A 12309-nucleotide genomic window follows, 5' to 3' on the forward strand; every position below is an offset into this window, starting at 1 on the left:
AATGAATCTATATACAAAACAGAAACAGACTTACAGACATAGAAAACAAACTTATGGTTACCAAAGGGGAGAGGGAAAGAGGGAGGGGCAAATTAGGGGTATGGGATTAAGAGATACAAACTACTATGTATAAAATAAATAAGCAACAAGGATATATTGTATAGCACAGGGAATTATAGCCATTATCTTGTAATAACTTTTAATGGAGTATAATCTGTAAAAATACTGGATCACAATGCTATACACCTGAGACTAATATAATATTGTAAATCAACTATACTTTAATAACAAATAAACACAATTAAACAGATAAACAAACAACCCCTCCACAAAAACAAACAAACAAACAGAAATCGGCTGGCTGGAGAGTAGGTTCACCTGAGGAGTCTTAAAGGTACTAATGCAACAGAATGTTCCTGCTGAATTCTACATGGCTGTCAGTTATTCACTCAACAAACATTTACTGAGGGCCTCCTCTCTGCCAAGCACCATGACTCAGAGACGGTGGAATGACAGCAAAAAGAACAGGGCCTTGATATTTGAGGTTTATTTCAGAGTAAACAATTTAATGGGAACAGGATAAAACACTTGACGTTTAGCATTGAGATTACTGAAGATACACACACACACACACACACACACACACACACACACACACACACACACACACATGACTATACACAAAGCAAAATGAGAGGAAAAATGGGGGCATGTTTTTTGAGGTTTAGTACAACTTACTGTGTGAATAAATATATAAATCAGTTGGTGGATTCAGCAGAATGTGGCTATTACCAACTTTCCATAAGAATTCAACATGATGCAGGAATTAATGTTTTTTTAAAGAGGGAATAAGAACAGTGCTTAATCCAACAAGTACAACGAGGAGGGTTTTTTTAAAGAGCTTCTACTGTGTTTGCAAATAACAAAATATTATTATTTTCTAACACCATCAGGTCCCTCTACTCTTTTTTTTTTAACTGTGGAAAGAGCACTTAATATGAGATCTACCCTCTTAATAAATCTTTCAGTGTACAATATATTATAGTTGACTAAGGTACAATGTCGTACAGCAGCTCTATAGAGCTTATTCCTCTAACTTGACTGAAACCTTATGCCCAGGTCTCTCTACTCTTGATATGTTCTGATTTCTAGCTCCAACCCATCTGCACATGGCAGACACCAAAGCTAACCTTGATGAACTATAGCTCTTAGCTTTGAGGACCTAAAAGAATGAGGCTAAAGAAAGATGCTTTCAGAACATTACTGTCTTTAAAATTATGATTACAGGGAAAATTGTCCTTCAATCATGCTGCATTATTTATGAACCAATTTCTTTTTAACTGACAATCTTAACTTATACTTAAAGTTGACACATTTCTGGATACATATCTGCCTTGTCAGAACTTTGGGGCCACATACATTAGAAAACAATGTGTACTATGTCTTTAGCTGTTTGTACTGCCATCAAGGATGGCTGCATATACTGGATGTTTCCTATTGTTTCCTGAATTTTATGTTACATATGTAGTTGGGGGGAAAATGTAACATTGTGTGCATGACTAACAAAGACATGACCAATTATGACAGTAGAAAATTTCATTATTTCATTAGAGAAATAATTGCAAGTGGAGTTTGAACAGTGTAATGTGAATTTTAACCTCAATGTCATAAGATGAGAAAAGTAATGAGGCTGTTCTAGAGTCCAGAGGTAACCACGGCTCCAATGGAGCCCAGTTGTGTTCTAATCGAGCTGGAAGAGTTAACGTGATAGTTAGATCCACTTCTAATATTTTTCTCTTTTAACATATTCCATCTAATATTTTCATTATTAGAGTGTAGCATTGTTTGTGGACTAGTGAGAGAATAAGAAGTAGAAATGTTACAGCTTCGAGGTACATTTGGATGTTTAGTTGGTAGAATTCACTAGGATATAATTTCAATTTTGAGTCAGTAAGAATAAACTCTTCCTAAATTTTAATCAGAAGGTGTTAAGAGAGCAGTATTAGGAATAAAATGCTTAAAAATACCATTCTAAAACCTAAGTAAAGTTGCTTTGGAAAATTCCATATGTTCCAAACTGTTCTGAAGCTGATGTTCCATGCTTCATAAATTCCACTTGCCATTATATTATTTAATTCCATTTTCATTCTCAGCACCATCATATTTAGACAATGGTAAGAGCTTAAACCTAAAATAACCTCAACAAGTCCCCACATTGCAGACCAATATTCTAGAGCCCTGACCTTTATTTTACAAGGCTTTGTAGAGACTGTCAAATAAAGAGAGATTCTGCGGTAGAGTCCATTGTTGAATTCGGGGGGAGAGGATCTTTGCATCATCATTGACCAGTGGTAAACCTCTGATCAATTGAAAATGGTTTTTCTGAGCCATAGTTTCGCTCCCTTGACAGAAAACTCAATAAACAACTAATCTGTTTGTTTCCTGGGGTTACTGTTAGTATCACATGGAATGATGCACGACTTTGTCAACTTTAAGGGAGGTGGAAAGGTGGTACCATTGGTCACTAAGTCTTGAATCAATTTAAGTTTTTCCAACAGGCTGATTCTTCATTTTAAAGAAAACCTAAAGATGAAACCCTGAAATTCACGAATGTGAAAAATAGTTATGTAAACTTCTACAACTTTTCTGGAAGTTTCCCTTGATAAATTTACTGTTTAATTCAATTTATAAAAATACGGGTTTGAAAGAACAGCCCATTCCCTCTACCTGATTTATCTAACAGCTCTGCCCACTATCTAACATTTTCTTTTCTTTGTTTATTATTGCCCATCTCCACCCTGCTGAGTAACATATAACACTGCTGCATCTCCAGTGCCTGGGAAAGTCCCTTGCACTTAGTAGAATCTTAATAAATGTTTGTTGAATGAATAAATGAATGAATGAATGAAAAGATAAGATATATATGCTAAATTAAGTTAAACATCACTTCTAAAGTATTTCAAGTAGGTTTTTCTTTATAGCAACTAATCTATAATTTCATAATTATGTCATGATAATATAGATAATCTGAGAGTAGTGACTTTATGAAATTTCATTCAACAACCAATGATAATAATTACAATCTATTTAGCGTAGTACTCCATGCCACATACTTATATACACTATTGAGAACCTCACAACAGCATCTCCCTCCTCCCAACGGTGAGAATCCTTTCCTCATGTCACAGATGTTAAGTCACTTAATTAAAAATCACACAGCTGATGGGGAATGGGAACCAGAATCTGAAACCAAGGTCTGGATGGATCATTCCACAGAGATAGTTCCTCCCAAAAGAGGATTAATTAAATGTAAAAGTTAAATGTGATTTAATGTAATCCGATAATGTCTTTACTGCATCCTTGCTCTGGATAAAAACCTTAGGAAGGATATTCAATGCTAATCTGACAGTCATTTTCTCCTGGTGTTTGAAGACACCGTTACACTATGTATTTTGGCATGTACTGCTGTTATGAGAATTCTGCTTTTAATCTAAGCATCACTTTAAATGAATTCCCCAGGTGATTCTGATATAGGTGGTCCATGGACCACAGTAGCAAAAACAATTCTGGAGATAAAAGAGAGACTCAGAGCTTCTAGAGAACCTTCCTCCCCAACAGCTCCAGGCTCCTCCATGGGATGACCCGTGATCCCATCCACGAGGAGGGTTGAAGTCATCTCCACTGAAGACACAGAGCAAAGAAAATCTGGGGAGATCAAACAACTGGTCAGTTAGCATCACAACCAGAGCTGAAAGCTGAAAGCCCAGTCTCTTAACTTGTTCTAGAGCTGAGCTTGTGAAACTTAACTGTGCATGTGAACCATATGGAGATCACCTAAATGTGGATTTCAGTACTCAGTAGGTCTGGGGTGTAACTGGAGAGTCTGCATTTCCAGCAAGCTCCCAGGCGATGTCAGTGCTGCTGGTCCTTGGTCCAGGCTTTGAATTGGAAGTTGTAGAAGCAGCTGGTGGTCCCCCTTGGAATATGCTTAAGGATTAAGCATATGTAAGGACACGACGCTCCTTGTCCCCCAAGATCCGATTTACTCCAAGAAGGATCACTGTTATTTCTTACTCATATGCACATTAACATAACCCTCTCTGTCCCCATTCTAGAGTATTTTCCAGAATATGAACCAAATGAGGAATGTCCTAATCAGCCTTTCACAGGTTATCATTGTGTTTAAGTGCCCAGGCTTGGGGTCAAACACACCTAAGCTATAGTCTCAGAATCACCACTCATAAAATGTGTGACCTTGTGACCTTGGACAAGCGGCTCAGGCTCTCTACATCTCCTTTTCCCCACCTTGGAAATACTAATAGCAATCCCTCAGGATGCTGTTGGGAAGGTTCAGACTGTGTGAGATGCAGAGCACAGTGCCTGGTAAACAGTAAGTGCTGTCTAAACGTCAGCTACGTGAACTCTTAGCATCATGTTGTGTGACCCTCATTCCAATATTCCTAGACTTATGAAAGGAGTCCGAGCCTTTCAGGATTTTATGAGCTCTAATCCTTCCCTCTTCAAACCCCCTCAAAGAGTTATTATGAGGATTAAATGAATTAATATGCATGAAACACTTGGAGCTGTGCCTGTCACATAATTAGTACCCAAGATGGCTTAGCTTTTATTTTTAGCCCTTACTACAATGATAATTAAGTCACTTTTGAGGGATTTTTAAATTGCCTCTTCCCTCATTAGACTGCAACTCTTAGCAGAGTAGGGACTACATATGTTTTAGTCACTTCTGTATCCTACATCTTAACACTGTGCCTAGCACACAGTTGCTGCTCAATAAATATACAGTAGAAACATAAATGAATGTGTGAACAAATGAATGAGTGAATGATTGAGAAAACATGCTTGCCTTCCTGAAGAGATCCACAGGGGAAAAAAAAAGCCTTGAGAAACACTCTCCTACAGTGTAGAGGCAGTGGGAGGGAGAGAAGGCAAGCATATTGGGAAACTGGTCTGGGGGAGGGTTGGAGGAGATGTCTTCCAAACTCCTCGGAAGATGAGGAATTTATAAATACCACTCAGAGGAAAGGGGTGAGTTGAGGGAAGGAGACTGGGAGAGGGCTGCCAGCGGAAAATGCTCCTGGAAAAAATACCAGCTAACCAAGTTTTCGGATCAAATGTGTCAGGAGATGCTGTGAGGCAAGTAAAATATGAGAAATGAGAAACCTTTGAATTTCCTACACCAGGGGCTAATGAGAAACTCAGGGTGGGCAGCAGGAGGCTTTCCCTGAGCTTTGATCCTTAGGGAGGAAAAAATTGGGATTTGTCAATTCACCTGAGGCGCTCTCTCAGGTGGGGAGAGAAGAGGGTTAAGGTCACACAATATCAGGTCAGAGATCACGTCAACCCCCCCTCTTCCCAACCCCTCATAACGAATGGATTATGCCTGGACAGATGGCAGGGAAAGGCTTCCGAGGAAGTTGAAAGGGAAGCACAGAAGCATTCCCTGAGCTGAGCTGATTACAGGGAATTGCTTTATCCATATTGCATTTGGTTTTATTATAGTTATTCTTCAGTGAAGATACTCTGTCTCTGCAATTTATAATATGAACATACATCTCTGCTTGAGATAGAATTACCCATCAAACCACTGACAGACTACTTTAGACCCATCCCACAACTGCAGTCATTTTCTTGGTAGACTGGGGAAACATTCCCCCTCACCTCATGCACACATCAAGGGCACCGAGTGAAAACTGACAGCAGAATGAACTTTGATTACAGAGGGAAGGACATAATGATACAATTGTCTAGGCCCACGTGGTCTCAAAAGGGTTTTCTCATGTCATGTATGAGAGCGATCCTCTGCAGAACTCTGGGGAGGGGACCCATTATTTCCATTTTACAGATGTAGAGACTGAGGCCCAGAGAAGACTAATGAATTGTCTAAGACCATGAGTGGCAGAGGCAGGATCTGGATCTATTTCCTCTCATTCTAAGTTCAGTTCTTTAAGACAATGCAGGCAGAAGACAGCTTTCTTGATGGGCATTCTGCCAGAGAAATATGCTTGGAATGACTCTTATCTTGGCAAAAGCCACAAGGGTCTCAATAGTGACAGATACCTTTTAAAAGTTCATCAGATGATGAAGGATGTGGGCCCAGGTACAGTTGGAGGCCTTCTCCTGGGAAAGCCCTGCATCTACCCAAGCTCAGGAGTACATGTGATGAGCACCACTGCAAATTACTACCTGTCTTTAATGTGTTCCAGATTCGTGTCCACAACTCTTTTAAGATCCATCCAGGTGCTCAATGTCTCCTGTAGCCTCTAATGAGGTTGAAATATGGTTAAACTAACCCCAAAGATTCTTGGGTGTACCCAATTCAAAATGTAGGGTCCGATCTCAGGTACTCAGACTTCTGGTGATAACCCAGAACACATACATTTCTGGTATGTGCCAGATCCATAAACTGGCCTTTCTCCATTTGAAATGATTCTTCAGCTCACTGGACTGGAAGTACACTGAGCTCTGCTTTTATCATCCTTCTGTACTGATTTCACCATAAGGCCTGGAGAAACGCAACTCACCTTTCAGGGCTTCAATTTTCTGACTTAAAGAAATTAAGGTTTAATGTTTTACTGTCACTGGCAAGAGGTCAGATGGTTTGAGGATGTTATCTCTTCCTGCTGGGATGCTGACTCATACAGTAGGTACATCTGACTTCAAAGCCCGTGCCCCATCCACTCTGCTGGACTGATCTCTAGAGCTTCCTGTGGTTTTTGTGATGTATCACTCCACATTCCTTGAACTACTGAGGATGGGAATGAAGAAGGGATGCTGCTATGTGCTATTTGCACTAAGAGTGCAAAACCACCCAGTTAACAAATACTTAGTAAGGAGCCAAGCCTGTGGACCTCCATCCACGGCTACATTGCTATTATTTCCAGTACAGCCTCAAAGAGAGAGTGTGCTTTAAAAACACTTACCTTGGTTTTCTCATTAAATTTTATAACTCTGTAGAAAAACAATGGATTTTTGTGTCAGGACACCTGAGTATGAATCTAAGCTCTATCCAGTATTAGTTGCAAGAATTTGGGCATATAACAATTCTAAATGTCCATTTATTCATCTGTTAAAAGGTTATAATATTTTCCTATTGCCTCATTTGTTGATTGCTGGAATCAAATGAGACAAAATGTAAGGCAAATGAACATGGTAAAGTGTTATACAGAAGGGATATAATAGTAAAAAAGAAAAAAAGACTTAGAGATGCCTTACTTGTCTTTGTTAGACAACTTGTACAGAATATTTGGGGAAAACCACTGAAAAATCCTGGAGTTAACCATGCAGCAGTGTATCTGAAAGTCAGAGAAGTAGAAATGCTAAGGGAAGATTCGGTCAAAGCTGTTGGTTATTACTCAGTTTCTTGCAAGGCTTCAACTAGGGATTATTTGGCATTGTCTGGAGATAATTTTGGTTCTTACAACTTGGTGGGTTGGGGGGGCATTTGGCTACTGACATCTAGTGGGTAGAGGCAAGGGATGCTGCAAAACACCCTGAAATGCTTATAACAGCCCCACATCAATTAATTATCTGGGCCAAAATGTTAATAGTGTTGAAGTTGAGAAATCCTGGCCTACTAGAAGTTGCGTATTTATTCCTGTGTTCTAGCACCTAGTGTTGCACTTGGCACAAAGTGGACACCATATATATATATATATATATATATATATATATATTCTGAATAAATGAACACCCACAGAGAACCCGATAATGCCAGTTAGAACTAATCATACTGCCACTGCAAGTCTTATTTCCTCTAGGCACCCTCTCTGTCTACTCTTCTAGCTTCTTTACTTTTCTGTCCTGTTGTAGCTTCATCCCTCTTTCCTCCTCCCAACATCGGGCAAGAGTGAGAATAGCGTATCAGATCTGAGGATGCCTTGTAAAGATAAATAATGCTTAGAAGGAACAACTACAAGACTTCCCCTGGCTCCCCACCTTCAGACCACTCCATTTCAGCCAGATGAATAATCACATCAGTAAATAAATGGACGCACTCTCTGAAGGAAATGGATTCCTTCACTGAGCATAAACAGACAGGACCAAAAGCACATATTTCCTGCAAATGTCTTACTAGAACAGTTCAATTATGCTTTTAAAAAGACACATCCTGAGCCATGAAAAAGAAACTAGGTTTAGATGAGAAAAAGGAAAATGAAGGCATTTAGTTCTGGGAGCACAGATATTATGTCTATCTGTTCATCATGGCATCTCCGAAGCCTAGCGTGGTACCTGGCACTTGGTAAGCATCCTTAAATATTTGCGGAATGCAAGAATAGCCTGGTGAAGTCAACACTCCAAGCCTTCCCTCAAATCTGCCCCCAGTTAAAAAAAAATATTTTTTGGTCTCAACCATTCAATTTCATAGGAAGGCAAATTGAATGTCATAGGCTTTGAAAAATTATATCCCGTTTCTTCCCTTATCCAAAGCTAGATAAAGATATATGGGTTCATCATTGAGAGGTAGATGTCACTATGGTGACTCGAAAAGTCCTCAAGTAATAATCTATATCGGGCACAAATGTTCTTAAAGCCATTTTTTACCAGAAATAAAACAAGTCTAAAATATTTGTCATACCTTTGCCAGAAAGCCTACACAGAGACAATGTGTGGTAATTTGGGAGGATTTAAAGATTCTGTAAGCAGGGCTAAAGAAGTCACATGGGGACTATCAATAGAAGCCTTTTACCCCCAAACTACCAGCCCCCCCAAAACTCTAATGAAATGATTACCCCCTTACATTTGGCCAACCCAAAGCTCCACAGTGAACTGACTGCCCTGCGCTGGGAATAAGCTTTCCAGAAACCATAGTGGAATGTGTTTGAAGTTGCCCAGGAACCATTTTCCATTAAGACTTTTGGCTAGAAACTGTTCAAAAATGATCACTGTAAAATATATTAATTATGCAGATCCATTAGTCTGCAGAGTAGAGTGACTAAGGTGCTTCCATTCTCAACTCATCGCTAAACTTTAAACATTTAAAGGCACACCAATGACCAGGAGCCTCTTCTAGAGGACTGAATGCCTCATGTGTTCCTTTCAGGCTCAAAATCCTCCCTGATTCCATCTTCTTAGACAAGGATGGAACAGGCCCACCAGCTCTGTTTGTACACCAGCTTAGAATGTTTGATGACAAATTCAAGCCTCGTCCCACGCTCATTATGTCTTAACACCAGATGCTATTCCTGCATACTCAATAGATCATTTTTAAGCTCTTAAGGATCAACTTGATTAAGTACACACATCCACAGCCAAAGAAAAGGCAGAAGGAAATGTAGGTAAGATGAAAGACAATCTCTACTGTGATTTATTTTGGATTTGGTCTCCTCTCGGAAGAAAGCTCTATCTTGTAGATGGAGACTGACATATGATATGCTTTATAAAATTGTCTCTAAGCTTAGTTTTAAGGGATAAGCCTATATTTCATGAACGCTGTGGATGAGTACAACATATTTCTTTAAAGTAAAAGTGCTCACTTGATGACTGTTAATATATTTAAAATTCTCATAAATGCTGGTGGAAAACGCAGATTGATTTAAATTTCTTTATCCTGACTGGCTCTAATACCACACTCTCTGATTAAACCATCCAATATTATTATTATTATTATTATTATTTTTTTTTTGCGGTACGCGGGCCTCTCACTGTTGTGGCCTCTCCCGTTGCGGAGCACAGGCTCTGGGAGTGGAGGCTCAGCGGCCATGGCTCATGGGCCCAGCCGCTCCACAGCATGTGGGATCTTCCCAGACCGGGGCACGAACCCATGTCCCCTGCATCGGCAGGCAGACTCTCAACCACTGCGCCACCAGGGGAGCCCCCAATTATTATTTTTTAAGAGCAAGCAAAAGAGGTCAATAAGTTTTACCTCTGACAAAAATGACTATCATTTTGGAAACACATCTTACTGAGTACTGCACTCTGATGTCTTTAATTTACTCTACACCAGGAGTAATTCAAAAGCTATCACTATTAGATGCATCAGACCACACCAAGAAGTCAATATTGTGTCAACACTTCAAAACTGGACTCTTAATCCTCCCAATTTGGGATGGGTTGTTTTTGTTGGTTTGTTCATTTGTGTTTTTAGATCCCTCTGGTTTGGGGTGAAATAGAGCAAAAGTGTCCTAAGCTAGGTTCTCCCTTCTAGCAACATTTTCATCACTCACAATCCTTTCTCTCTCACTGAGGGAAGAAAATGCAGCATTTCACAGGCTCACCTCATGACGGGTGTGCCCTGCTTCTAGTCTGAAAACTGCCAGTGGAGGAGAAATTTCAAACATATTGATTCTACTCAGTTGTATTTTCCTCCTAAAAGATCCAGTTGAATTTTATTGGCTTAAATGGATTTCAAATGGAGAGTTCAGTGCTCAGGTGCAAAAGAATGCATCTGGGGCCTCTGAATTTCAACTTTGTCACACTTCTCAGCATGCTTATTGGCAGCTGTTTCCATTTTTTAATTACCCAGGTGGTATAGGCGCTTTGCAATATTCTACCTGAAGGGCCACGTCAGTGCTTTCCAGCTGGCCACAAAGTGCAAGAAACTCATGCTGGGGGTGAGTAAAAAAAAATAGGTGAGAATTCTACAAAGTCTCCACAAATACATCAATTCAGTAGCAACTGCTTTTTATATTTTGCATCAGTGATAAACCAGATACTCTGAGGTATTGATATGTGTGTTATCATCACATCTTAATTTTGACTCAATGTTCGAAAGATTGAAAACCAAAGGAATGGATTTCTTGTGATCAATTAAAAAAAGCTACCTTAATTCAGCCACTTCTGCATATAGCTCTCCCTAGACTGGCTCCCTCTTGTGAGATCCACATCTTTATAGGTGAGTGGAAATACAATGCACACTCTCTAGTTACAAACACATAATTAGCCTGGAGTCACAAAGGCAGAGCCTGAGAAGAAGGAGGCTATGTAGCTTCACAGGGGGGAAAAGCACTAATGAAAATATGGTGTAAAAAAAAATATGGTGTGTTATGGTACACCCTGCAAGTCACTGCAGGCTAGGAGTCGGCTGTAGATTGTACTGATGAAGTGAAACCCTGGCTGAGGGGAGAGATGAAGAGCCTGACTCTGAAATGAGCCTGTCTGGCTCTGAGTTTCATCATTACCACCTTGTTGCCACAAACGAATGGCACACTTGCCCTCTGTCTCCGTTTTCTTATCTGTAAAACAGGGATTTATCTGTAAATCTCCCTCCTGGGATAGCTGTGAAGATTCAAGGAAACAAGCCACGTAAAATGCTTAGCACAGTGCCAGGCATACAGTAGGTACTTACTAAATGGAAACGACGACTGCATTCCTCATCTTGCTAAAAAGAATAAGTGCTCTCATCGTGAAATCAAAATTCCCTTTGTTATTCTCCCCTACATGGCACAGATTTTTATGCCTTTGAAGAGACTACAACAGTTTTGGGGGTAATGGCATTCTGGGCTTTTCCAAAGGGACGCTTTCAAGACCAGGCACGTTCATCTTAAATCACACAAAAGGTCTTGACCTCTTCAAGATACAGATGCCCCACTGTCCTTCCTGTATCAGTGGGTGCGAGCCTGCTGGGAGCCCTAACAGTTTTGTAAACTGGCAACCCGCAGGACAAGACAGATGCTTTCACCTGCAGGGTGCCCCCCGCCCCCCCGCCCAGATCTGCATTCATTTCTGTTACTGAACAGCTTCAGAGGATGATCAAGTCCGTTTACAGCTAGCGACTTTGTACATAACCTGTTAATGACAGCCACATAAAGAGAAAGATGACAAAAATATTAAGGGATATTGGGGGAGTGGGTGTTTGGGGAGACAAAGACAGATGTTCAGTGCTGTTGAGTTTCCTTAGCGGTAAATGCCAACAGCCCAAGGTTAGAAGTTTTCTTTTTCAACAAACTACCAACTAAGGAACACTTGGTGCTCGTAAGGGTTTATGGCATCTAAGGCTGTTATAAGGAACATGCTTCTTGTGACCAGTAAGAGGCAATGTAAGTTTATATGGGTTTAGAAGATTTTTTAAAAATGTATAATAGTTTATTACTATACATTCAAATGTATACTTTAAATGTAGTCTTATTTCTTTTAAATTGTTTACTGGAGGATTTTTGAGGCTGAACTCAATTAACCAAAATTCAAAATTCTGTTTGTCAGAATGAGTAGTTCCATTCCAGCTTGCAAAGGGTGTGTGAGGGGCAGAATGCCCAAAAGAAGCAGACGTGAGGACCACATTCCTAGATTCCCAGACACTAGTGTTCCCATGAGCTGCCCCTAGATTACTGCAGGATCTTAATCATTGCTCTT

At 40.0% G+C, this 12309-nt stretch overlaps 1 protein-coding gene across 2 annotated transcripts in view; it reads right to left on the bottom strand.

Moving 5' to 3' along the window:
* Nucleotides 1-12309, bottom strand: part of SYNPR (synaptoporin) — a 158467-nt gene that overhangs the window by 144507 nt on the left and 1651 nt on the right. The window contains exon 2 of one of the 2 annotated variants that reach the window (XM_007445679.1): nt 11306-11338. The exons of the other annotated variant lie outside the window; for it this stretch is intronic. Within the exon in view, the coding sequence (XP_007445741.1) occupies nt 11306-11338 (33 nt within the window). The remainder of the gene's footprint in view (nt 1-11305; nt 11339-12309) is intronic. 2 annotated transcript variants of the gene reach the window in all.

The sequence above is a fragment of the Lipotes vexillifer genome, unplaced genomic scaffold, assembly GCF_000442215.2.
Source record: "Lipotes vexillifer unplaced genomic scaffold, Lipotes_vexillifer_v1.1 scaffold239, whole genome shotgun sequence".
NCBI lineage: Eukaryota > Metazoa > Chordata > Mammalia > Artiodactyla > Lipotidae > Lipotes > Lipotes vexillifer.